This window comes from Nycticebus coucang, chromosome 24 (genome assembly GCF_027406575.1).
Source record: "Nycticebus coucang isolate mNycCou1 chromosome 24, mNycCou1.pri, whole genome shotgun sequence".
Classification (NCBI taxonomy): domain Eukaryota; kingdom Metazoa; phylum Chordata; class Mammalia; order Primates; family Lorisidae; genus Nycticebus; species Nycticebus coucang.
The window spans coordinates 27081520-27105074 of NC_069803.1; the positions used below are offsets into that span (position 1 = coordinate 27081520).

The 23555-nt window shown below is 50.9% G+C and overlaps 1 protein-coding gene across 1 annotated transcript in view; it reads right to left on the minus strand.

Moving 5' to 3' along the window:
• SCARA5 (scavenger receptor class A member 5) overlaps positions 1-23555 on the minus strand; it is a 90713-nt gene that overhangs the window by 3614 nt on the left and 63544 nt on the right. Inside the window, exons 5-8 of the mRNA XM_053578704.1 lie at positions 22218-22298; positions 19388-19486; positions 17728-17784; positions 985-1182 (exon numbers count right to left, since the gene is read on the minus strand). Coding sequence (XP_053434679.1) covers positions 985-1182; positions 17728-17784; positions 19388-19486; positions 22218-22298 — 435 coding nt within the window. The remainder of the gene's footprint in view (positions 1-984; positions 1183-17727; positions 17785-19387; positions 19487-22217; positions 22299-23555) is intronic.

Sequence of the window (23555 nt, forward strand, 5' to 3'; positions counted from 1 at the left end):
GGATGGGAAAGGGCTTTGACATAAATCAAAGCAGCCACACAGCCTCTCCTTACAGCAGAACTGTCAGGACTACAAAACCTGAACTCTGCCATTTGCCCCTATGCAGCACGGGTGAAATCCCGCTTTAGAAAGAATGTCAAGGGAACATCTCAGCCTCCTCACTGCTGACGGAATCTACAGCACCAATGAGCAACTGAGATGGACTTTTGTTATGTAGAGATTTTTAGCATCTGTTGTCATGGAATTGCCTTAAAGTGAATCTGGGGACAGGGCAGGGAGGGGCGGCCTCCTTCCGCTGCCTTCTGGACATTGTCCCTTCTCTAGAGCCTCCTCCTGGCCTGGGTAGCGGGGCTCTTACACAATACGCCCTTTGAGGCAGAGCAATAACTTGCAGATTAAACGTCTCCTGGAAAACACATCAGTTTACAAATTACCCAGGAAAAGGCTGCAGGCCAGAGAGCCCTGAAGGATTAATCACTCCCAAAGCAAATAGAGGCAACTGACGCATAAGGAACAGGCCCCAAGTTGCCCAGCCCAAATGCGTACACAGGATCTCAAAACTCAGCGCTAGTTGGTGTGTAGTCAGGGAGTTTAGGATCATGTCCCACCAGGGGAGGACCAATAAAATAGAATAGGGTCATTAAGTGAGCAGCACCGAATCTCCACAGTGACAATAGTGTGGGCGTGGCTGAAGCCCAGGAGGAATTCCCTGGCTGGAGGAGGGGAGGCCCTCCCGTAGGAGGGTGAGATGAGATGTGGGACGTTAATCAGTGTTATCTGTGTCTCAAGGACCACAGCGGATGCACAGACAAAGACAAGTGCACACGGTTGCCTGGGAGACAGTGAGCTCCTCCTGCAGCAAGGGTCTGGGAAGAGACAGGTGCCACCTGGCAGAATGGCAGTAAAATGACTCCGGCTTTGTAGAGGAGCCCAGTCCTGGGATCTGCAGACCCTCTCCCTGTGTCCTTTGCTTCGGAGCTTTACCTTGCCCGAACCGGGCCGTCCGGTACACCTCCTCCACGCCACGGAAGCCCAGCATGCGGCACACCACGTCCCCATCCTTCTTGTCCCAGCCGTCGTCACACACAGTGCCCCAGCGCCGGTCGTGGAACACCTCCACCCGGCCCTCGTGCGGGCCTGAGCCATTCACCAGGCGGATCACCACCGGGGCTTCCATGACACCTGCAGGAAGCAGCAGACTGTCACTACTCAGCTCCAACCCAGCAGGGCCCTCCTCGGGATTGTCCTCTGCCCCTGGGATAGGACCCCGAGACCACCCATGTTCCTCTGCCTTTGTCAGCCTTTCCCCAACCCCCTCCCTTTCTTCCCAGTAGCTTTTTTTTAAAAGAGCAGTTAAAGTTCATGGCGAAGTTGGAAGGAACAGAGAGCTCCCATCCACCTGCATCCCCAGACGGTCTCCCCACTGACCCCAGAGCGGATGGAGCATTTGGTACAGTTGATGAACCTGCAGTGATGCGTCAGCATCGCCCGCAGCCCATAGTTCACACCAGGGCTCCTTCTCGGAGTGTGTGTTCTGTGCCTTTGGACAATGTATAAGGATGTGTATTCATCATTACAGAATCACACGGAATATTTTCACTGCCCTAAAAATCCTCTGTGCTCCGTCTGTTTATCCACCCTCCCCTAACCCATGGCAACCCACTGATCTTGTTACTGTCTCCACACTATTGCCTTTCCCAGCATCTCACAGAGTTGGAACCATAGAGTACGTAGCCTTTAGATTGGCTTCGTCTCAGTAACATGCATTTAATTTTCCTCTATGTCTTTCCACAGCTTGATAACTCATTTCTCTTTAGTGCTGAATAATGTTTCATTGACTGGATAGACCATAGTTTATTTATCCATTCACCTACCGGCCAGCAGCTTGGTTGCTACCAGATTTTGGCAATGACGGATAAAGTCTACTTCATGTGGGTGAAGACCCAGGAGGGTGGTTGCTGGATTCCTCTCCACCATTGGAGACTTGGTGACCAGCAGCCACACCTGCCAGGGAGGAGGGTGTGGGGCAAGCAGGAAGCCAAGAAGTGGTCAAGGCTTTGCAGGCAGGGGGCCTTGCTGTGTCCTCTCAATACTCACGCCATCTACTTGCCCGCTAGGCTGTGAGTGTGAAAGGGCCTTAAGCCGTATAAAGCCAAGCTCTGCCACCCAAGATCCACAAGTGAAAGATGGTGGATCATCAAACCCAAGATGCCCCTGGCTGCGTGGCACCACAGCGTTTTCTACGCCGCTGAGAATTATGTCAATTGCTGGATGCTTCCCGGTTTCATGAATGTTAAAATGTGTATCCCAGAATCCATGAAATATGGCAACAGATATAAAGAGCTTGGATCGCACCTGGCACATAGTAGGTTCTTTCTTCCCAAATGACCTTAAAGAGGTCTCACAGCCTCTCTGAGGGCATGTTCCCAACTGTGACGTGGGGAGGACACCCATGTAGCAGGTCTGTCGGGCAGACACAATGAGACAAGGCACGTGAGACTCTGAGCACTGTGCCTGGCGCGTGGCCGCACCAGCAGGGGGGTCTGCCCCCTTCTCCGAGCTCTGAGACCCGGTTGCATCCATCTCAGAACTCAGTGCTGTGCACAGAACCCGGCTGGAGGGAATGGACGGAGGAAGCAGCACAGAGTCATGCCTGTGCATGATAAAGCACCGCGTCAGTTCTCCAAGGGGAAAACTGGGGGTGGAGGGGTTCAAAGAGGAAGGCCACAACCCCAAGAAGGCTTCACCTCGTTGCAAAGCCAGGCTTTGGCAGAGAAGTCATAGATTTAGGGCCAAACACACACTCAATGCCAGGGTAATGAACACAACTTGGTCTCTTGATGTGTCTTTCAACATCTTCATCCCCCTGCCTGTCCCTGGGGGCTATTTGCCCCTGGGGGGGACCTGAGCTTCCTCATTTGATAAGATATTGGGTTGGTCAGTGGCTCTGGAGTCTGGCTGCATATCAAGGTCATCGGGAAGGCCAGATTCCTAGGACAGCCAGAACCTGCTGCATCAGTCTTGGTGGCAGGAAGCAGGGAACTGGGGTTTTGCCAGTATCCCAAGCGATTCAGAGATAACGGGTCTGTGAACAAGCTTTTGGGAGAGACAGATCAGACGATCAACAAGTCTCCTTCCAGCTCCAACTCTTAGGGATTCCATGGCCAGGGAAGAGGTCAAGGTCATCTTATTTTTGCAGCCAGAACATGAGTGGTGGGGGTAGAGGACGCTGAACTATGACCCAGTGATAAGTGGGTCACACAGTACAGAAACACCCCCGCCACGTGAACTGCCAAGGAAAATAGCATATCCACTCAAGTACTGCTCCCAGCAAGTCCTGCACCTCTGGGCTTCTTTTTCTTTTATCAGGCCAGGTAGGCTGGGGACACCCCTTTCTAATGGCTGTGACTTGGCAAAGACCTTTTCCCACCACTTCGGGAGACGGCAGAATCAACATCTGTGCTCACAGGAGAGAGAACTTTCTCAAGGAGAGAGAGAACTCAGAACCAGCCACACCCCTGGGCTGGGGAAACCCCAGAATATTCTGCATAGGGACCAAGGAAGTCACCAGGAAACCACCCCCATCCCCAGGATGCAGAGTGACTGCAGTGTGACCACTGTGAACGTCCCTGTCAGTACTGAATGCCTTGGCTATGGACCCTTCATCTCCACCCAGTGACCACTCTCCCCACAGAGACTGACCAGAAGCTCGGACTCCCACCAGCTGTCAAAGAACAGGCTGAGGATGAGCAAGAGAACGCAGAAATCCTGGACAAGGAAAACACAGACAGGAGCTGGGACCTGAGGCCAGAGCTGACACAGAGAGACCCCCTGGGAGCCGCAGGACAGGCTGCCCTGGAGATAGCAGCACCCAGAGGGGCCGGCGCTGTGGGCTGGCTGAGGCTGAGCACCAGCCCTGGTTTCTCAGACCCACCTCTGCCCGCACCACGTCACGTGGCAGTGGGCCAGGCCACCCCAGGAGGCCCAGGACAGAAGCTGCCATGCGGGGTCAGTAAGTAGAGCCACAGGTAGCAGAAGGATGCTGCGGGTTCCAGAGAAGGCTCCATTGTAAGGTTTGATCTGCTTACAATGGAGACTGCCCCAATTCAGGAACTCAGACCATCCAGCAGGCTGTCCCACTGACAGTGTCACTGCCATCCTTTGCCCCCAAAGAGCTCTGGGGGGTGGTGGCAGGAACCTTTCCCAGGCCTAAGCCGTGATGCCACCTCCCACAATGCACTCCGAGAATCACCAAACACCTTCCAACAGCAACCCCCTCTCTAGCCTAAAAGGATGTTATAGCTTGCTCAGAGGTTTAGGTTTCTGTGGGCAGAGGGTTTAAACTCTGCCTTTTCCCAGCAGTTTCGGCCCCAGGGCAAACCTTTCCCACCCAGCAACTAACCACCACTCACCCCACAGATACGTCAGTTCCCCTGCCCCTCAGGACACTTCTCATTCCTCCGGGAACTCAGATGCCCTGCCAGGGTGGTCCCTGCAGGGTGACTGGGGCTCCTTGCATGTGACAGGGGAGGAAATGGGGGGCAGAGTTCCTGGTTGTTTAAAATTCAGGCACTTCTCACTCTGTAGCAAGAGGGATGTTCCCTCTCGAGGGCGCTCAGAATGAACAGGATCCCAGGCTTCCAACATTGCAGCCACTTCTAATAATGGCCCCCCATTGACCAAGAGGCTCCCAAGTCCTGAAAAGTCCTTCCTGAGCACAGCGAGGTCAGCAACCCCAGAACAGCCCTGTCCCCCACTGGCCCCCTGTGGGGTCTGGTTTGGATTCATCAGGTAAAGGACAGGGTGCCTCCCTTCTCCTGTGTCCCTCGCCTGCAGACTGGGCTCTACCCGTCACAGGTCAGAGAGCCAGGTCAGAGAGAGGAGTGTGGTGCAGATAAGTCCAGGATGCTGGTGCTCTCTGAGGCCAGCACAGTCAGCCCCTTCCCTTAGCCTCGTTGCGGGCCACAGATGTCCCATCACTTAGTGTTTGCCGCTGCCTTTAGGTAATTGTGACACAGTCTTTGAGGCTTTCCAGTGGTCATGACCATGGAGCAGAATAAAAGCTGCCAGCTGGCAGAGATCTGAAGATGTTGCACCCGCGCTCTGCATGTGGCAGATGAGGGACGCGTGGGACGTGCCTCACTTGGGTCACCCCACAGGTGGTAGGAGAACTGGGGCCTGAACTTGACACTTAACTCTTGGCCCAATGTACCATCTATACCCTCCTTTCTTTCCCAGGATCCCTTAATCTTCATAAGATCTCTGAGCAGGAGCCTCTAATCCAGTGGTTCTCAACCTTCCTAATGCCATGATGTATTTTCACTGTTACAAAGGGGTCGCGACCCACAGGTTGAGAACCGCTGCTCTAATTCATCCACCTCAGGGCTTTGGTGGGAGAGGCCTTTGACGAAGCATCTATATGAAAACCAATGACTTTCACCCTGGGACGGCAACGCTTCCACCTACAATTCATAGAAACAGTTCTCTTCTCCGAGTGTTAAGGAGAACCGGGGTGGGAGGCAGGTGCTGGGGAAACCTGGCTCCTGCTGAGTTTGGATTTGAAAATGAACACACGAATGATTCCAGGCAGGGTGAGGAAAAACTAGCCTCAGCTTTTGAGGAACATGATAATATTCATTGAGGTTCAGGTGATTCTACTTCCTGTGCACAGATTTGGGGCACTAAAAATGCATTATCCGTATGAATTCTTTATTCCTATCTCTATCACTGTCTGTGTTCCTTTTTTCAATTGCTCATTTATTTATCCATTCCAATGCATCTCTGGACTCCCTACCACATTCCAGGGCTGCTCTAGGCACTAAGGACGCAAGGATAAGTTAAGTTTGTCTTTGCCTTTGAGGCCTTCGAGTGAACCAACAGCTTAAAATTAATAAGAAAAACCATAGAAAGTCGGAGTTGGCAGAGAATTCAGGGATTCCCAGGGCCAAACCCCTCATTTAAAGATGAGGAAACTAGAGTTGAGAGAGAGAAGTCATCCATTGTCCAGGGATGCCTGCTCCCTCTCTTTCTAGGCCCCTGTTCCCTGTAATACCAGCTTCTTTCAGCATAAAGCCACAATGCTAAGAGGCTGGTCTGAGGTTAAAGCAGCAGGACCCAGGATGGGTGGAAAGAGGCTGGTTCTAGACTCAGGCACAGAGTTGGGATCTGGCCCGCGGTGATGTCTCCACACCAACCCTCTTCTTAAAGCAGCACGATGGTGGCTGTGGGGTGCAACAGCGTGTATCAATTACATTGTGGCATTCATCCTTGTGAGAGCCACCCCCGTCACTGGCAGTCTTTCCAGCTGCCCGTGGGAGCTCTTAGGGTCTCAATTTGTCATTGAGGACAGCTTGGACACCAGCAGCCGAGTAGGGGCTATATCCTTGAACGCCTTCTTATTCCCATGGGGAATGGGAGCAAAGTGATCATCCCTCCAGCTGGATGAGTCTCCTAACTGCCCCTGTGCTCCCCAGGGCTTAGCTCCTGGCTCCTCAGCATATTAAGGAAGGGGGGGGGGCAAGGGTGTCCATGAGGCCAAACACTGGCTTCTGCTGTCAGCAACTTTCTGCACACTGATGCAAACTGGATGCAGCTCATTAAGCAAGGCAGCTCTGGAATGGGGTCCCAGAATGTGGTGCCGGGGCTGGAGCCACTCTCCAGCTCCCTGTCCAGACCTTAAAAATCTTCTCTTATGCAGGGATTCTCCTCTCAAAGCAAACTTTTCTGTCCTCTCTCTGACTTGTAAATGTTCTCGCAGGACAGCGGGGGTCGGCAAAGCAGGCTGGGTCTTAGGGTGGATGCCTTGGAGCCCTGGAGCTGGAAGGGGCCTTGGACATTGGCTTTGGGTTCTTCTACTTCAAACACAGGGACCCTGCCCTCTCTGCACCATGCCTGACAGCTACTCATCCTGCCTCCGGGAAGGGAAGGGAAGGGAACTTGACAGTGTCTCTAGGGAATCCAGCACAGAATCTTAAAACAAGTGTCTGGTTTCATTTACTGGACATGGGCATCTCTGATGCCTCCTGTGTTTTTTGATCTGATTATTCTCCACTTTATTTTACAATATATGCTTTCATGGCTATAATTGGGGAGTGAGATGAGGGATATCTTTCTTTTTTTCTTAGCAAGTGGCTGTATTGCTTGGCCACTTAGTGGCTTTAGGAGGACCACATAAGGGCCAATAGCTACCATGGCTCAGGGAGAGGTAACCTTGGAGCTATCTACTGCCTACAGGGCTTGTCAACACCTGGCTCAAAGCCACCTCCAAACCCAATTATAACAAAGCCAAGCTCTGGGCACTACCCAGGAGAGTGACACATGAACGGGGAAGAGAAGTCATGTCTGTCTACTGAAATCCCCCATATGGCAGGCACTGCGGAGAGCACTTTATACATGCACCTGCTCATCTGTCCTTCAGAACAGCTCCATGAGGTCCTTTTATGGCTCTCATTTAACAGAAGAGAAAATCGGCCCAGAGTAGTCTAGCAATTTGCCCAGAGTCACACAGCTACTACATGACAGTCAAAGAAAAGAGCAAAGGCCTCTTATTTTCTAACCACAGAGCCAACTGTCGGGTTGAAAACTTAAGATAAATGCTTAGTAACAGCCCTCTCCAAATGTGAAGTGAGTTTCCTTTGTCTCACAACAGCCCTACCTCCTCAGGCTGAAGGGAGTAAGTCTTAGACTTAAAGCAGTGGTGCTGGTCCTGACTGTATATAGGAAGCATCTAGAAATCCTTGAAACCCACCAGTGTAAGGGGTGGTTTTAAACCATTTGCAGGTGATCTTAAGGCACAGCCAGGGCTGCAAGTGTCAGCTGGAAGGGTGGATCTAGGATCAAGCCTTGGCTACACGACTCCCCAGTCGCTGAGCTTTGTGAGAAAGGCATGTAGATGTCACCTCCTTTGGGAAGATTTCCCTGACCTGTGGCCCCAGTATGTGCTCCCCATGGATGAGAACTATCTCACTGCGACATCTTGTTCCTCGGGTTGCTACGTCCCATGACCAGCTGCAAGAGGGCGGCAGCGTTCAGCATCCTTGTGGGCCTCACTCGCGCCCCCACTTACAAACAGAGCCTGCCACGTCGCAGGGCGCAAAAAATTGTGTGGAATGAATGAGTGGGTGAATACATGAATGAGGGGGGCTCACGGCGCTTTCAGGGGCTCTGAGAATGGAACCGATCACCTTATACCCTGGGACCTGCTTGGCAATGCATAAGAAGGGCCTGAGAGCCCGGAAGACTTCGCTTCTAAAGAAAAGGAGAGGAGAGAAAACCTACCCTAAGTCTAGAACTTTATAGCTCCACTGTTTTGTTTCTCCTGCCTTCCAGTCCCCCGGCCAAGGCAAAACAAGAGGAAAAGAAAGGGGGTTGTGGAGAATAGAAATAAACACTCGGGGCTGGGAAATAGGCTCTGATTTTCTGCAGCTGCAGAGTAGAGCCCCAGGGATAATGTGGACCATCTGCCCATTAAGGAAGTTGAACTTTCATTCTCTTGTAAAGAAAGAACTCCCCATGCCCCCAGCCAGCCCACAGCACACAGTACTGTGACCCCACCTTCCTGAAACTGAGGTGACACTGCTCAAGGGGAAATGTGATCCGTATGGGAGGGATAGGAGCCATCCCAAAAGCAAAAGAAGGGATTTCTGGTCCAGCTCTCCTGAAGGGCATGGCTTTCAGAATGTGCTCTGGCCTCTGGGTGTGCTTTATATGATGCTATTTCCTAATGGAAATCTGCTCTTAGCTTAATATGGTCCTTTGCGACTCTTCAAAGCACTTTTATGAGATGGTCTCACTTGGTCTCTTTGGCCCTCCGCTAAGGTGAGTGATGTTCACCCCATATCACCACGGAGAAGTCTGAGACTCAGAGAAGGGAAGTGACTTTCTCAAGGTCACATGATAAAGGGGCCACGCCAGACCCACACCTGTGCTTCCACTGTGCTGTGTCTCTGACTGGGGGGTCCCACCGGGTGCTTGGGACACTACTGGTTGGAGCAGCAGAAATCTCCTGAGTTGTCATTGCTCCGATGAGCCTCACTGGAATCCCTTCAACTGTGAACTCACTCCTTCGCTTCCCAACTGTGTTTTATATTCTTTGGAACTTGGGAGTTTGGTCTAGTTTTGAAATTCCTGGCTGCCTGGTGCTCAATAAAAATATATCAGATCAAAGAATAAAGGAAGAGCTTTCTCTGCCCAGCCGGAGGGCCCAGAAGCTGTGCGGGGAGCTGGATTTGTAGGAATTTCCTGGGTGGCCTGGATGGACAAACGGGTCATTTTCCTTCCTTTTGCTCCCAGACCTCTCAAAGGCACTGAGAAGTCACAGTCAACAGGCATTTAGGACCAGAAAGAAATCCTGCCGAGCCCTGAGCAAACAGCGATGCTAAACACCCATGTTGTCCGGCCTGTGTCCACAGCACACAGGACAAGATGCCAGCATTTATACGGTCTCCCCCTCGGCCCCATGAATGCAGACCGTACCTAGGGCTAGTGGCCTTTCTGGGGCGTCTTTCTTCCCCTCTGCTTTCACTTTCTCTGTCTCTGCCCTGTCTCAGTTCTGCTCCTCCCCAGGCCCGGCCTGGTCTGGGATCCTTCTCCACCCCATACTATCAATCCTTGCAGGCAGGGAGGTGTCCCACTTTCTCACTCTGTGGCCTCGATCAAGGAATGTAACCTCTCAGAGTGATTTCCTCCTCAGTCAGACCAGAGAATGGCTCGTGCCTTAGAAAGCTGTTCTGAGGCTGGGCACGATGGCTCATGCCTGTGATCCCAGCACGCTGGGAGGCCGAGGCAGGTGGATTGCTTAAGCTAACAAGTTTGAGACCAGCCTGAGCAAGAGGGAGACCTCATCTCTACTAGAAATAGATAAACTGAGGCAAGAGGATTGCTTGAAGCCAAGCATTAGAGGTTGCTGTGAGCTATGAGGCCACCAAACTCTACCCAGAGCGACAGCTTGAGACTCTGTCTCAAAAAAAAAAAAGCCGTTCTGAAACACTGTGAGCTCAGTGACTGGGGTGGTCGTCTCAACAATGTTGACCTCAGTATAATCCCAGTCCTGGTAGGGGACCAAGGCACTGTGGCAAGTGACTTGTGCTGCCTCTGAGTCAGCGGGGAGGCCAGCCACACTCTCTCTGCCACAGCGGCCACAAGACCTCCTGAGCGGGGCTGGGGTCTGCCTCCCTCTCCTCTCTCTTCCCTCTGAACTGGACAAACACCGCTGTGAAGAAAAGAGGCTAGGCAGCTGCTCCCAAGTCCTCCCTCAGGGTGTCTTCCAGGGACAGAAGGGGACTGTGAAGTTAATGTAGTGGCAGGCACAGCCGATCCACTTCCATCAGAGGCACCTGAGGACTCCCAGACTCACCTCCCAGCACCATGGGAGAGCTCAGGCTCACAGGGAGTCAGAACAACTCCCAAGTTTGTCTGAAATGTTTTTCAAACAAACGAACTGTTCCTGCCTTTAATGTACATTTCAACTTAGCTTCAGTGTTTTCTCATACAAAACCCACATCAAAGACCTAAACATCACTTCTTTGGTGGTTTTAAGGCATTGTTTTTGCAGAAAATTTTGCACTATTCATCTTTAAAGTTTGAATACTAGAAAGAATTTTCTTGCAGAAACCACTGTCCGTCTGCCAGGGAATGGGGTATGGCAGGCCACCCCCCACACACACACTCCTGGTGGGAAATACGACACAGCAGTTCCAGCTAAATGTGTCACACCAAGGGTAATGGAGACAGCAGGCAATGAGCACAAAGAGAACAGGGATACGGGAACAAACCAGTAACTTTGACCTACAAGCACGAAATGCCCCACTAGAGCCAAGGTCGAAGCAGCAAAACCACGTGGCTGCACTCACCCGACTGCATGCTCTCAGCATAAACCCCAATCACTGCCTTGTTCATTTTCTTCCAACCTGCAGTGCTCAGGCTTCAGCCCTGGGTCCTGCCTTCACTTAGCACATGTTCAGAAGACAAATATCAGCGGTCCTGTTAATGACCTCGTAGGATTACCAAGAGGGGACTTCATTTCTCCTAAGCACGTTTCCCTGGCCAGGATGCTGGGCCAGGGCTTGTGTCCCTCCCTCTGGCCAGGGATGTGGAAACATCTTTTAAAGAGATAATGTACTGTCACTGGCTCAGCAGTGCGGGGCTCTCAGCCTCCCCATCACCCTGCCACACACCCTCATTTCCCCCCCGACTTCTTAAAGGGGCTTTAATTTTTCAGGCCCCCTTGAATCTGAGTGATGCCGTCACACCAAGTACAACACAGATTAACTGGAATTAAAGTGTTTCTGCGCATGGCAATGTGAAAGCTCTCCTGGAAGGGGTCACTAGAAGCTTTCAAGGAGAGTCGCTGAGTTTCTTTTTGGATCTTGGCAAACCAGAATGCCTGGAATGCCAGCGCCGGTCCCCTGTACAGAAAAGAGGAAATTGTGGCCAGGGAGAATGAAGGGCTGGCCTCAGGGCCACACAGCGGTCGGACCGGTCAGTAGGGGACTTGGATCTCAGGTTTGCTTCTGTGCTGTTGGGATACAGCAAGGAACACACATTTGGTCTATTGTCCCCTTTCCTGAGCTCCCAAAACTCCCTTAACTTCCAAAGTGAGATAGGAGCATCTTTTACCATGATATTTGCTTTTAGTCCCTACTCCTGAAATCGCTGTGGAGCATCTTTTGTTATTTATAATAAGCCCCTTTTAATCACAACTGATTGTCCCTTAATGGGGTGACATCTGGAAAGCCCCTAAGGATGGGGGAGGGGGAGTGGCTGTCAGGGATTCTACCTTCAGCCTCACTTCCTGTGAGTTCAATCACCAATGGCCAATGATTTAACCAGGTATATACCCAGGAGGACAGGGTTTAGGAGGGTGTCCTCACCCCTCCCTAAAGCTCATGGGCTCAGTGTCATGCTGTCCCCAAAGTCCCCTCATTGACCATTTCTTTGAACTCACTTCTTTTCTTCTCTCTCTCTCGTATCTCCCACTCTGCTTCAGTTTCGACCCCAGGACAAATTTTCTGAGCGAATTTTGTGTCCCTCTCTGTTTTCAGTTACTAGACATAAACTTAGGAGAGAAAACATTTGGGAAACAGTTTTCTGTTTCCACATACACTTCTGTGTTTGCATTTGCCGAGCAATTGTTAGACATGGTCAGGATAAAGGGGATGCAGGAACAGATGAGCACGCTGTACAAACGCACAGTGAGGAAACAAGGAGTAGGTGGGCGGCGCCTGTGGCTCAAGGAGTAGGGCCCCAGCCCCATATACTGGAGGTGGCGGGTTCAAATCCGGCCCTAGCCAAAAAAAAAAAAAACTGCAAAAAAAGAAACAAGGAGTGGAGGCCTCGGCACATGTCACGTCAGCACACCCCCAACCCTTGGTCTCCACAACTGTGAAGCATGTAAAGGCCATCAGAGGGTGGGGGCCTGGCCACAGGTGCAGCGCCCTCCCTCCTGGGTGGAAGGTGGCGCCAGCCTGTGTCAGCGCCCCAGAAGCAGGTTAAGGCAGCAGAGGCTTGGTGAAATTAAGAGCAAAATCTGAAACAGAGAAGAGGATGTTTACTGGTAACTGAGAATTGCTGAGGGAGAGATTAGGGCCTTCACACTGGACCACTAAGAAGAGACAGGGTGGCCTGGGAGGACCCCACGCTGAAGAAACAACAACCAAAGATGGAAGGAGAAGGCTCCGAGGGTGTGTACTCCAGGCCAGAAGACCCGATTGTGTCCTGGTTTTGTCCCTTACAGACTCTGGTTACCAAAGGAAAGAAAGTTCCTGATCCTCTTCACCCTTGGCCCCTCCCATTTGTCTAACACAGATGCAATTGGTAATTTGCCTCCTGAATGGCACTGTGAAACCAAATGAAATAATAAGCGTGGTACCAGGGACAAGTTTTTTAGCAGTATTATGTAAGTGGTTAATTTTTCTTAGAAGTGCAGTTTACTGCCTCAGCACCTATAGCTCAAGAGGCTAAGGAGCCAGCCACATACACCTGAGCTGGCGGGTTCAAATCCAGCCCGTGCCTGCCGAACAACAATGACAATTACAACCAAAAAATAATGGGGCGTTGTGGCGGGCGCCTGTAGTCCCAGCTATTTGGGAGGCTGAGGCAAGAGACTTGCCTAAGCCCAGGAGTTGGAGATTGCTGTGAGCTGTGACGCTACAGCACTCTACCAAGGGCAACAGCTTGAGGCACTGTCTCAAAAAAAAAAAATGAAGTACAGTTTACTCTTAAGTCATAGGCATGAAAGTTATGTTAGAAACTAAGGGTTTAAGTGTGAACAAAGGGTTTAAGTGAACAAAGAAACACATTTGCATATAAAAGGGGCAGCCGCTGAGGGAAGGCTAACTTTTAGAGCTGTACTATCCTAAACAGACTCCCCAGGGCACCGAGTGGAGCCAACTCTAGGCCTGGAGATGGAAGGAAGGGAGTATACGGACCCCACAGCCCTCTCTTTGCCTCTTTCATTCTAACGTAGAGATGGAAACATCTCAGCAGCTAAGAAAAACACTGCCTAGAAACCCCCTCGCCTGATTCGTTTTATGGCTTTGTTTGTTTGTTTTTAGCTAAGAGTCTCACTCTGTTGCCTGGGTTAGATTGCTTTGGCATCAGCCTACCTCACAGAAACCTCCAACTTCTGGACTAAAGCAATCCTCCTGCCTCAGCCTCCCCAGTAGCTGGGACTATAGGCACCCACCATCATGCCTGGCTAGGTTTTCTATTTTTCAATAGAGACGGGGTCTCACTTTGCTCAAGCTGCTCCTGAGCTCAAGGGATCCTTCAGCCACAGTCTCCTGCAGTGCTGGGATTACAGATGTGAGCCGCTGTGCCTGGCCTCTCCTGATCAATTCTGTTTTTGTTTTTTTTTTTTTTATTCCGGTTTTCTCAACTCGGCAAATTTTATTTAGAAAAAAACGGTGGGGGAAGGAATAAGTGACAGCTTAGACTTAGAAACCTCCACCCTCCGTAGCTCCTTAGTTCCTTCTCTCTCACTCCTCAACCTGCCTGGCCTTCCGGAGCATAGGAAAAGCCATGTCCCTTCTCCTGATCAATTCTGAGTTTACACTGCACACTGAGGTTTCCACTGGGTCCCCAGACCCAAACTTACTTCCCTAAATATTGACAATCACACACAAAGCATTAAACATTTTTCAAGAGTTCTGAGCCACCAATGGTAACTATCTACAAGCACTGGTTTAGAATTTACCCGTGTCATCTGCATATTTTATCCATGTGAAACCAAATTGAAGAAGGTTTTTTAAACAATCTGAACTTATATTCTGCTTTAAATTCACGCTGTGGGACCTAAACAAAACTAAATCCTTTACCCTCCCCTTCGTTGCAAAAATACTATTTATTTTTCCTGCAAATGGCCATAGGCTGGGAGAAAACAAACATCCTTCTCTCTTGAAAAGTGTATATGTAATTTTTTTTTTTTTTTTTTTTTTTGGCTAAACTTCCAAAAGCCAAACATCTAAGGGAATGACTACTATCAAATCCTGGCCTGAAAAAAAAAAAAAAAAAAAAACCCAAAAAATCTTTGTTTCTCATCAAGCAGAAATCAGGAGAGCTGGATTCCAGACCCAGTTTGGCCATGACCTAAGCGGGTGACCTTGGGGATTCCCTCGGTCTCTCTATTCTTGGTCACTGTTCATGGAACTGATGGGGTGGGGTGGAGACACGGAGAGAAACTGATCTGAAACCCATCCAATCCCAAAATCCTAGGACTCCAGATCAAAACATGGGTAAACAATGGCAAGAGTTTTGTCCTGAAGAATGTTTTCATAATGATTCAGATGGGTCCTGAGAAGTCTTGTGTGTCATACCCTCTTCAGAGGAAAACCCCCAACTGCTGTGTTCCAAGGAAGGGGAACTATCTTGTTCTCTCATCAATCCCTTTAATGTAGCAACATCCTCACCTGCTGGATGTGCACTAAAGGGGTGCACTTGAGCAGTTGTCAGGAAGGTTTAATGGCCTTGGGCAAGGCCAGGTTATCCAGGACCGACCCAGGGTTGGCTTTTGGAGGAGGGCAGCTCTTGGGTGCTGAGAGCTCTTTCTTCCCACCCTGTGGATCCCATGGTGGGCCTGCCAGGGAATGACTAAGAAATCCCCAGAAGTGGGCACCGTGTCCGTCAGAATTTCTACACTTTGCTGAAAGATGAGCCTTGGCACTCTCCTCGGAGCCTGGGTCTCAGGGATATAGTTAACACCTCTGGGACCGGAGTTCCTCAGAAACATAAACAGGAGTCTGAATATAGCTCGGCTTTGGTGTGGTCAGAGGCCAGCTGGGCAGAGGAGGCTGTGGGAAGACAACCCCCCGTGGGGCAGGCATAAACCTCAGCCCTAAATAGCCTCGATGGTTCTGGTCAGTCCGGGTGGTGCTGGAGCTACCAGGAAAAGAGGGAATCCCTTGAGATTTGAGGGAGCCCAGCCCTTTTTTCGGAGGCTGTACCCTAAACTTTCATCCCAGAGTTAGCGGAAGCCGGGGGCTAAGTGCTTCCTTAGCCTTCATCCTGCCCAATGCCTGAGGAAGTCAGTCCTCCCTCGGGGCCTCTGGAGAGGGAAAGATGGAAGGTGGCCTGCCAATGTCTGTTCTGCAATTCCTGGGTGCTTCTCAGGGTAGAGCCTCCTGGCAATGCAGCCGTCTCTGCAGAGACCCCTCATTTTCTAGTTTCTTTGTCTATGGAGACCATTTTGGAGGGGCGGGAGAATCAGGGAGCAAGAAGGAAAAGCTCTGTGCTCTGCACTTAGAGCTGAGCCCATGTCTGAGTTCCAGGCTCCAGTGAGGTTATAACCTCTTGGAGGCAGGAAAGAAAGCCTCAGTCCCCGACGAGAGCTGTCCAGGGCTGACATCAGCCTCGCACTGTACAGTCAATAAGCTTCAAGGCCAAGTAGATGGGGTGCCCTCCCCCTACGCCACCCCTCCCATCCCTAGGGAGCCTCCCCACCCCCTCTTCCTTCCCTGGCTGTGGCTTCAGCTCCCACCTCCTCATGCCATGGCCCAGCCTGAGAGCCCAGTCCAAGTGCAGAGCCCACAGAGGCAAGGCAAACAGGGACCGACTGTCCCTCTGAGCAATGGCAACGCCCTGCTAGCTCGGACCTCCTCTCTCCTCTCTCACGTCAGCTGGAGGAACAGCTGCCAAAGACCAGGAGCCCCCTCTGGTGTGCGGTCAGCGTTTCTGATCTCCCTCTCAAAGGTCATCTTTCCACACAGCCCCACCCTTCCTGGAGTTATTTATTTCTCAGAACTAAATGCCACAATCCTTCTCCGCGACCTTGGTGGGCTTCCCTCAGAAGCAGTCAACAAGCAGAGCAGGAGAGAGCAGCACCCCAAACACAATGGTCAGGACCCAGCCCTCAGATGAAAGAGCCTTCAACAGGGTCTCCCGCCCAGGGTGGCCCTCACAGGGGACTCTAGGGACACTGTGCAGTGCGTGGCGAGCTCTGTGGATTTCAGCATCGCAGGTGAGACAGGCACTAGGACAGGCCTGGCGCTTCCTTGCTTTCCCTCCGGTGGGAATGTCACTTTAGATGACAAAGTGCTGCCACATACGTTGTTCCCACGTGATCCTTAGGCACTGGCCCAGGACAGGGGAGGACAGAGGGAGCAGCAGGTGAGTGTCCAGGGGCTGTGGGATGGTTCTTTTCAGGAGTGAGGACGCCTTCTGGTTCTGCCTGCCTGGGATGAAAGTGTCACTTGAAGGACCTACTGAAACCGGCCAGCTTAGCCTCCAGGAGACCCCAACCTGGGCCTGGTTGTGACTTTCCAGTGGTACCTGTCCCTGGGTGTCCCCAGAGAACCTGCGATGTAGACAGTACTTCCCCAGGTCCAGTCCTCATAGATGCTTGAGGAGGGGATAATTTGAATGTGCAAATGGGACGGCCCACTCCAGGGCCCAGCTGACGGGATATACTGGTTTTTGGGGGGTGGTGGTGGTGGTGTTTCTTCCTTTTTTTTGAAACTTGGCTAAGAGATTCTGTTCTTTCTTCTTTGGTATCTCTCCAAGAGTCTACGTGTAGCCCTCTGCAGGGGAAAATAAACCCTAAAAACGAGTGGCACAGCTAGATAAGCTGGCTGCCCTTATAAACATTTTGGGAAGGACCCCCGTCAGAAAGATCAACAGGCGGTCTGCCAGATCAAGACCTCTCCAGCCTCGCTCCTCTGTGAGTGGAAGAGGAGGGAAACAAAAGAAATTGACTGTGACTCTGCCCCTGTTCCCACGGGACACCCAGTGAGGTGAGGCATCTTAGCAAGCGCCCCGGTGACTGTAGGATTACACAGAAAAATAATTATTAACACTTATTATTCTGATGACTAATAATAATTAACACTTACCGAGTCCTAAGCAGGTGTCCAGCACTATCATAAGCATTTTACATGGATTAATTCATTTAATTCTCACAAGGACCCTATGCAGGGAGACTCTTACCCATTTCACAGATGAGATAGCAGAGGCACAGAGCGTGCACATGTACACCCAGCGGCCAGCTGGGGTCAAGGGAGCCTCCAGACCCATCCACACAACTGCCAGGCTCACAGCTTCTCTGGAAACATGGCCTGTGCCCTGGGTTTATCAGTATCTCCTCTTAGACCAGTAAAGCCCTAAAACAAGTTGGGCGGCTGCTTTGACACTTTAGTCCAAAGCTCTTGCCTCTGTTCCCCCAAACTCATGGGGCTCCTTGGGTGACAAATATCCCTGTCCCGACAGTATCCAGTGGCCCCAGGAGAATTTACTTACTGGCATCCCCGGCTCTGTCTCCCTTCTCTCCTTTTTCTCCTTTGGGGCCTCGTTCACCTAAAAAAAAAGGAGAAAAACTGGCATTAGGAATGAGATTGTGAATAAAATGTTAATTGCAGGAGACTTAGGAACCCAAGACCAAAGGAATCCTTGGGCAGGAGCCCACAGTGACTGGGCAGGTAGGATAAGAGGGTAGCCAGTCCTCCCGCTTGCCCTGGGCACCCCAGGTACCCTGCTGAGAAAGCCTGACTCCTTCCTATCAGCTACCAGCGCAGCCTCAAGGAGCACATGGAATTCAGCAGGAAGAACACAAAGCAAAGACATTCCCATTCAACAGTCAAGGCTTTAGAAGTTCACATCCAAGCACAGGGGAAAAACAAGGGAGAGAAGTGCCAGTTCCATAAGAGAAAGGCGGGCTATGTGTCAGGTGGATTTTCTCCATGGGAGAGACTATAAAACATGGTGTGGGTTCCCAAGGAATTGTGAAATTTCCTTCCCAGGATATGGTGAAAGGAGCAGACCTCTTTTCCCAGCTGGCACTCAATGTACAGGAAAATGATAAGGGACTTCTATTCCAAATACCTGCAGAAATATATCGGCAAATCAAAAGCCCAATCCTGTCTGATATAAAAGATAGGGCTAACGATTACCAGGGGAGAATGCCAAGGGTGATCCAAGTGTTGAAAAAAATTACAAGCAACCATGTATGGACATAGGAATGTGCTTAGAAAAAGGTCTGGCAGGATGTGCTCCAAAACCTTTACAGTGGTTACTATAAAGAGTAAGAGCTGAGGGGGCCAGGGATGAGGATTCACTTTTCACTTTCTACTTTATGCACTTTGAAATTGTCTAATTTTTAAAACAAGAATGTGCTGCTTTTATAATCTGTTTTAACATCAATTTTTTCAAATGAGATCATAAAAGAAAAGAAAACCTCAGCCTGTTTCATCATCAACCAGAAAGTAAAATAAAATTTCCCAGTGATCCAAGATCAAGAGACTATTCTAGACATGGTGTGGGATGGATTAACAGCACCTTTTTTTCCTTAGTTTTTATTTTAACAAGTAAAGAGTAGGAAGCCTGGAAAGAGCACCAGATGTCCTCATTTGTCACAGATAGGAGGTCTGGACAATGTCAAGAGGAGCATGGAAAGACAGAAACTGACTTCAAAGCAGATTCCCCTGAAGATGAACAAGAGGACTGTCTATATAGGAAGTGAAAAAATCAGAAGAAATATTGTCCGGAAATTCAAAGCTGAACATTGAATTAAAGCTGGATTCTGGCAGCCTGGGGAGGAGAGCAGTCCCAGGCCTACAGACTCTGTGTCTGTCCTGTGGCCAACCTGTTGGCCTCTCCAGTTACTTATCTGGGCTGCATCCTGCAATAAGATTCCTTGAATTTCTACAAAGACTATGGCATTTGCAGAGTATTCTCACACACAAACTCATTTATGCCTCCCAACAGCCCTGTGAAATAAGGAATCAGGAGGAATTCTAGTTTTTAGAGAAGAAAAGAATGCTTCCCAAGCTGAAGTGACTTGCCCAAGGTCGCTCTGCTGGCAGAGGTGGAGTGAGGTGAGAACTTCCCACCCCACACCCATTCTGCTCACTCCAGTGCTGGGGCTACCCCTGCTCTGGGGCGTGTGGAGATGCGTCATTACCTTTGAACCCACGCATGCCCATTGGTCCTGTGGCCCCCAGCTTCCCGTCATCTCCCTTGGGACCAGGCAGTCCTGGGGTACCTCTCTCCCCTGGCAGACCTGGGGAGAGAAAAAACAAATGGCAGAGCCTTGGTCGCAGAACAGGAAGGATCCTTGGAGGTTCCGGCACTCATTCTATTTTTTTTTTTTTTATAGTCCCGCCCACTATTCCTGCCGTGGCATCACAGCTCACAGCAACCTCAAACTCTTGGGCTTAAGCAACTCTCCTGCCTCAGCCTCCCAAGTAGCTGGGACTACAGCCACCTGCCACAACACCTGGCTATTTTTTGTTGCAATTGTCATTGTTGTTTAGCAGGCCCGGGCCGGGTTCAAACCCACCAGCCTCTGTGTATGTATCTGGCGCCCTAACCACTGTGCTATGGGCACCGAGGCTCAGAGCTCATTTATAAACACGCATATTCTCACATCCCCCTGCACCCCAGATTTCCTATTTTAATTTAAAGATGCTGCAAAAGCACAGTATAATTGGTGTTCAAATTTCCTCCCCAAGAGCACCTATAATGTGTTAGGCTTGGGTCCCTCCCTGCAGAAGATCCAGTGCTGCTGTGAGTGGTGGTGGGGTAGGGGGGACAACCTCCTTTAGGAGATGTCCCTTTACCCTTGGCCATGCTGGAGATTTGGATTCAGAACTTTTTTTTTTTGAGCACTTTCTATGGGCCAGGCACTGCTCTGGCTGTTTTCCGCAATGAATCTCATTTAATCATGACAACAAACTGGGAGGAATTACCAGTGACTATGTTACAAATGAGGAAAGTGAGGCCCAGAGAAGTTAAAGAACTTGCCCAAGGACACACAGCAAAGAGTGCTGGGGGCAGGATCTGAGCCCTGCTCCTCTGAAGTTCCAGTTCATGGTCAGTTTTAACTCATGCTGTACCAAAAAGGGCTCACTGGTACTTAGGGAGGGACCCAGGGGTTGGCATGATCAAACAGGAGGAAGATGAAACAGCTCCTCATCCTACTTAAGAAAAAAGTAAATTTGAGACTAGCCTGAGCAAGAATGAGAACCCATCTCTAAAAACAGCTGGGTATTGTGGTTGGTGCCCATAGTCTCTACTACTCAGGAGGCTGAGGCAAGTGAATCGCTTGAGCCCAAGAGTTTGAGGTTGCTGTGACCTGTGACGCCACAGCCCTCTACTGAGGGCAACAAAGTGAGACTCTGTCTCAAAAAAAAAAAAAAAGAAAAAGGATCCCTTCCCTTGGGTAAACACAGGGACACAGGGAGGTGGAGCAAAGAGGCCTGGAGGCCGGGGAGGTCAGTGAATGGGACAGAGGGCCTGCTGCCAGGGCAGGCCCCAGGGATCCCAGCCACGAGGCCCCATGGCCGCAGCCTGCACTGATTGCGCCACAGAGATCCAGAATAAACAAGAGCTCCGACCTAAGCCCACGGTTAGCCCTGCAAAGCAGAGCACCCTTAATTAACTGGCTAGTTGTTCTTTCCTGCTTGGAAGGTGAGTTGCCTTTCTTTGGGCTATTCTGTGACGTGGAGAAACCTGTCTCCTGGTAATTGATTATTGCTCCAGTGCTCACGCCAAATGTCTAGGAGAAGACGGGCTGCTCAGGAGGGTGGGAGGACCTCAGAAGGGGCCGACTGAGTTTCTTTCTTCCCTTCTAACACAACTGGTTCTGTTGCCACAGAATTCTGGATCTAGTGCAGGATGTGCCCGAGGCTCCCACCCTGCGACTCATGAAGCAGAAGGAGAGGTTGCACAGCCCGGGAAGGCCCGGAGCGATCTCAGGTCTGACCTTAGGGCAGAGACAGGCGGGCTGGTGTGGAGGTGAGGATGCTGCCTCCTGCCTATGTTTGCAACTTCCTTACAGATTCAGCAAGGAGAGGCTTCAGAGGGTCAATTCCTAAAGTAAACAGCCAGGCACTCCCACTTCCTGATATTTCCTTTTCTTCTGTCACTTGGAAGATGGCACTCCCCTAGAAAAAACATTGCTTGCAGCACGGGATCAGGATGGGGTGCAGTTAGATAAAGTAACTAAACAGAAACTCCTGAGACTATGAGTCTAAGAAGAACACAGTCTTTCTGGAAGGCCAAAAAGTACCCTCCACCAGCCACTGGGTCTGCAGGGCTGTCACTGCATGCAGGAGGATTCCGGGTCGGGTGTGTGTGGGGGGCGGGGCAGGTGTTCATGACCCACAGATGGATGAGGGCAGTTCAGCCGGAGTTGAGGTGGTAGTCAGAAGCCTGGTGACCCAGGAACATCGAGGGCACCAGCACGCTGGAAGGATTGGTTTGGTTTGCAGAACACCTCTGACTCCTGCAGGCCTTGGCCATGTAGCTCCTGACTCCCTGGGTAAGAAGGGGCTCAGTGGTTGGGGCTCTGGCCACATGTACTGGGGCTGGTGGGTTCGAACCCATCCCGGGCCTCTAAACAAAAAGAGAAAGCTGGGTGTTGTGGTGGGCTCCTGTAGTACCAGTTACTAGGGAAGCTGAGGCAAGTGAATCGCTTGAGCTTTGACGCCACGGCACTCTACCGAGGGTGTCATAGTGAGACTCTGTCGCACAAAAAAAAAACAAGTGGCTTCAGGGAGCTGCAAGCCTCTCAGTACCCCTTCCTTTCAGATCCTGGCACTTTCTAAGAAAAAGTGCTTGCTGTATCTGATTGTTAACAGCAACAACATGTCACTAGTCTCTTGTCAGAACGGAGACAGAAGCTGAGCTGACGGGCACCCCTAGGAGCACTCCCCTTACACCATTGAGAAAGTAGAGAGTTGGGAAGGATTGGGGGGTCCTAGGACCCCTCCCAGGGGCATCCTCATTACCTCGAAGTCCAGGCAATCCAGGGATGCCAACTTTGCCTTCCTTTCCTTCATCGCCCTGGTCACCTTTGGGTCCCGGTGGCCCTGGAGGGGTTAAACAGCACCAAGGTTAGACAGTTCCTTTCTGGAACAAGACCAGGCTGTCTGGAGAGGGAACAAGACTCCCTCTCTGATGAGAGCTTGGGTAGCATTAGCTTTGGAAGCACAGAGGGCTCCTCCAGCCCAGTCTCAGTGGACATCAGGACAGCTTCCTGGAGGAAGTAACATCCAAAGCAAAATCTCAAGGAGAAACAAACAGGAGACAGCTAAGTAAAGGGAAGGTGGAAGTATTATTAGGGACAGAATGTCTGTCCCCTCCCAAATCCATGTGCTGAAGCCCTAACTCCCATTGTGATGGTTTTAGGAGATGGGGCCTTTGGGAGGTGATTATGTTTGGATGAGGTCATGATTGTGGGAGCCTCATAATGGGGGTTAATAGTTTTTTAAGAAAAGACAGACACCATGGAGCTCTCGCTCCCTCACCCCTCTCTTTCTTTCCTTCTCTTTTTCCCCCTTGTCTATCGGTCTCTCTCTCCCCCACCCCTGCCCCTCCACCCCACTGTGGAAGGATATACCAAGAAGGCTGTCATTTGCAAACCAGGAGGAGAGACCAGAATCTGACCCTCCAGCATCTTGATCTTGGACTTCCAGCCTCCAGAACTATAGAAATAAATGGCTGCTTTTAAGCTGCTGTCTATGGTATTTTGTCATGGCAGACTGGGGTGAGACAGAGTGAAAAGGAAGAGTTCCAAGTAGAGGAAATAATCCCTACAAGGGCAGATGCATCGTGAAATAAGAAACTGGGGTACACAGGGAGAAAGTGGGGATTATGGAGGCCTGGCCTGTAGGTCAGACTCAACCTCAATCCAGGGCACCAAAAACCATGAAGGAGCCTGAGAGAAGAGCCTGTTCAAACCCACAAGCAGGAAGATGGAAGTGGCTAGAATGGGAGGGAGGTCGTAGCAGAGGCTGCCATCCATCCAGGGGAGAGGCAGCAGAGCCCTGGCGGAAGGAGGTGGGCATCCAGGGGGATGTCAAGCACACGTCCAAAGCTGTGTGAAAAGATGAGACTGACTTTGGCTCAAGGTTGAAGGTGGGGGAGGAAGAAGCCAGGATTATGCTCAGACTTCTGGCTGAGCACCCAGATGGAAGGGGGGTTTCTGCTCACTCCTCTATGGGCCTGCCTTCCAGGCTGGGCTCCAGCATACATGATCATACTCAGTCCCCACTAGGGCACTGTGTGTTAGGTTACCTGTCTGAGAACACGCAGACAGCCCATGAGAGAAGGAGACGTGGTTTCAA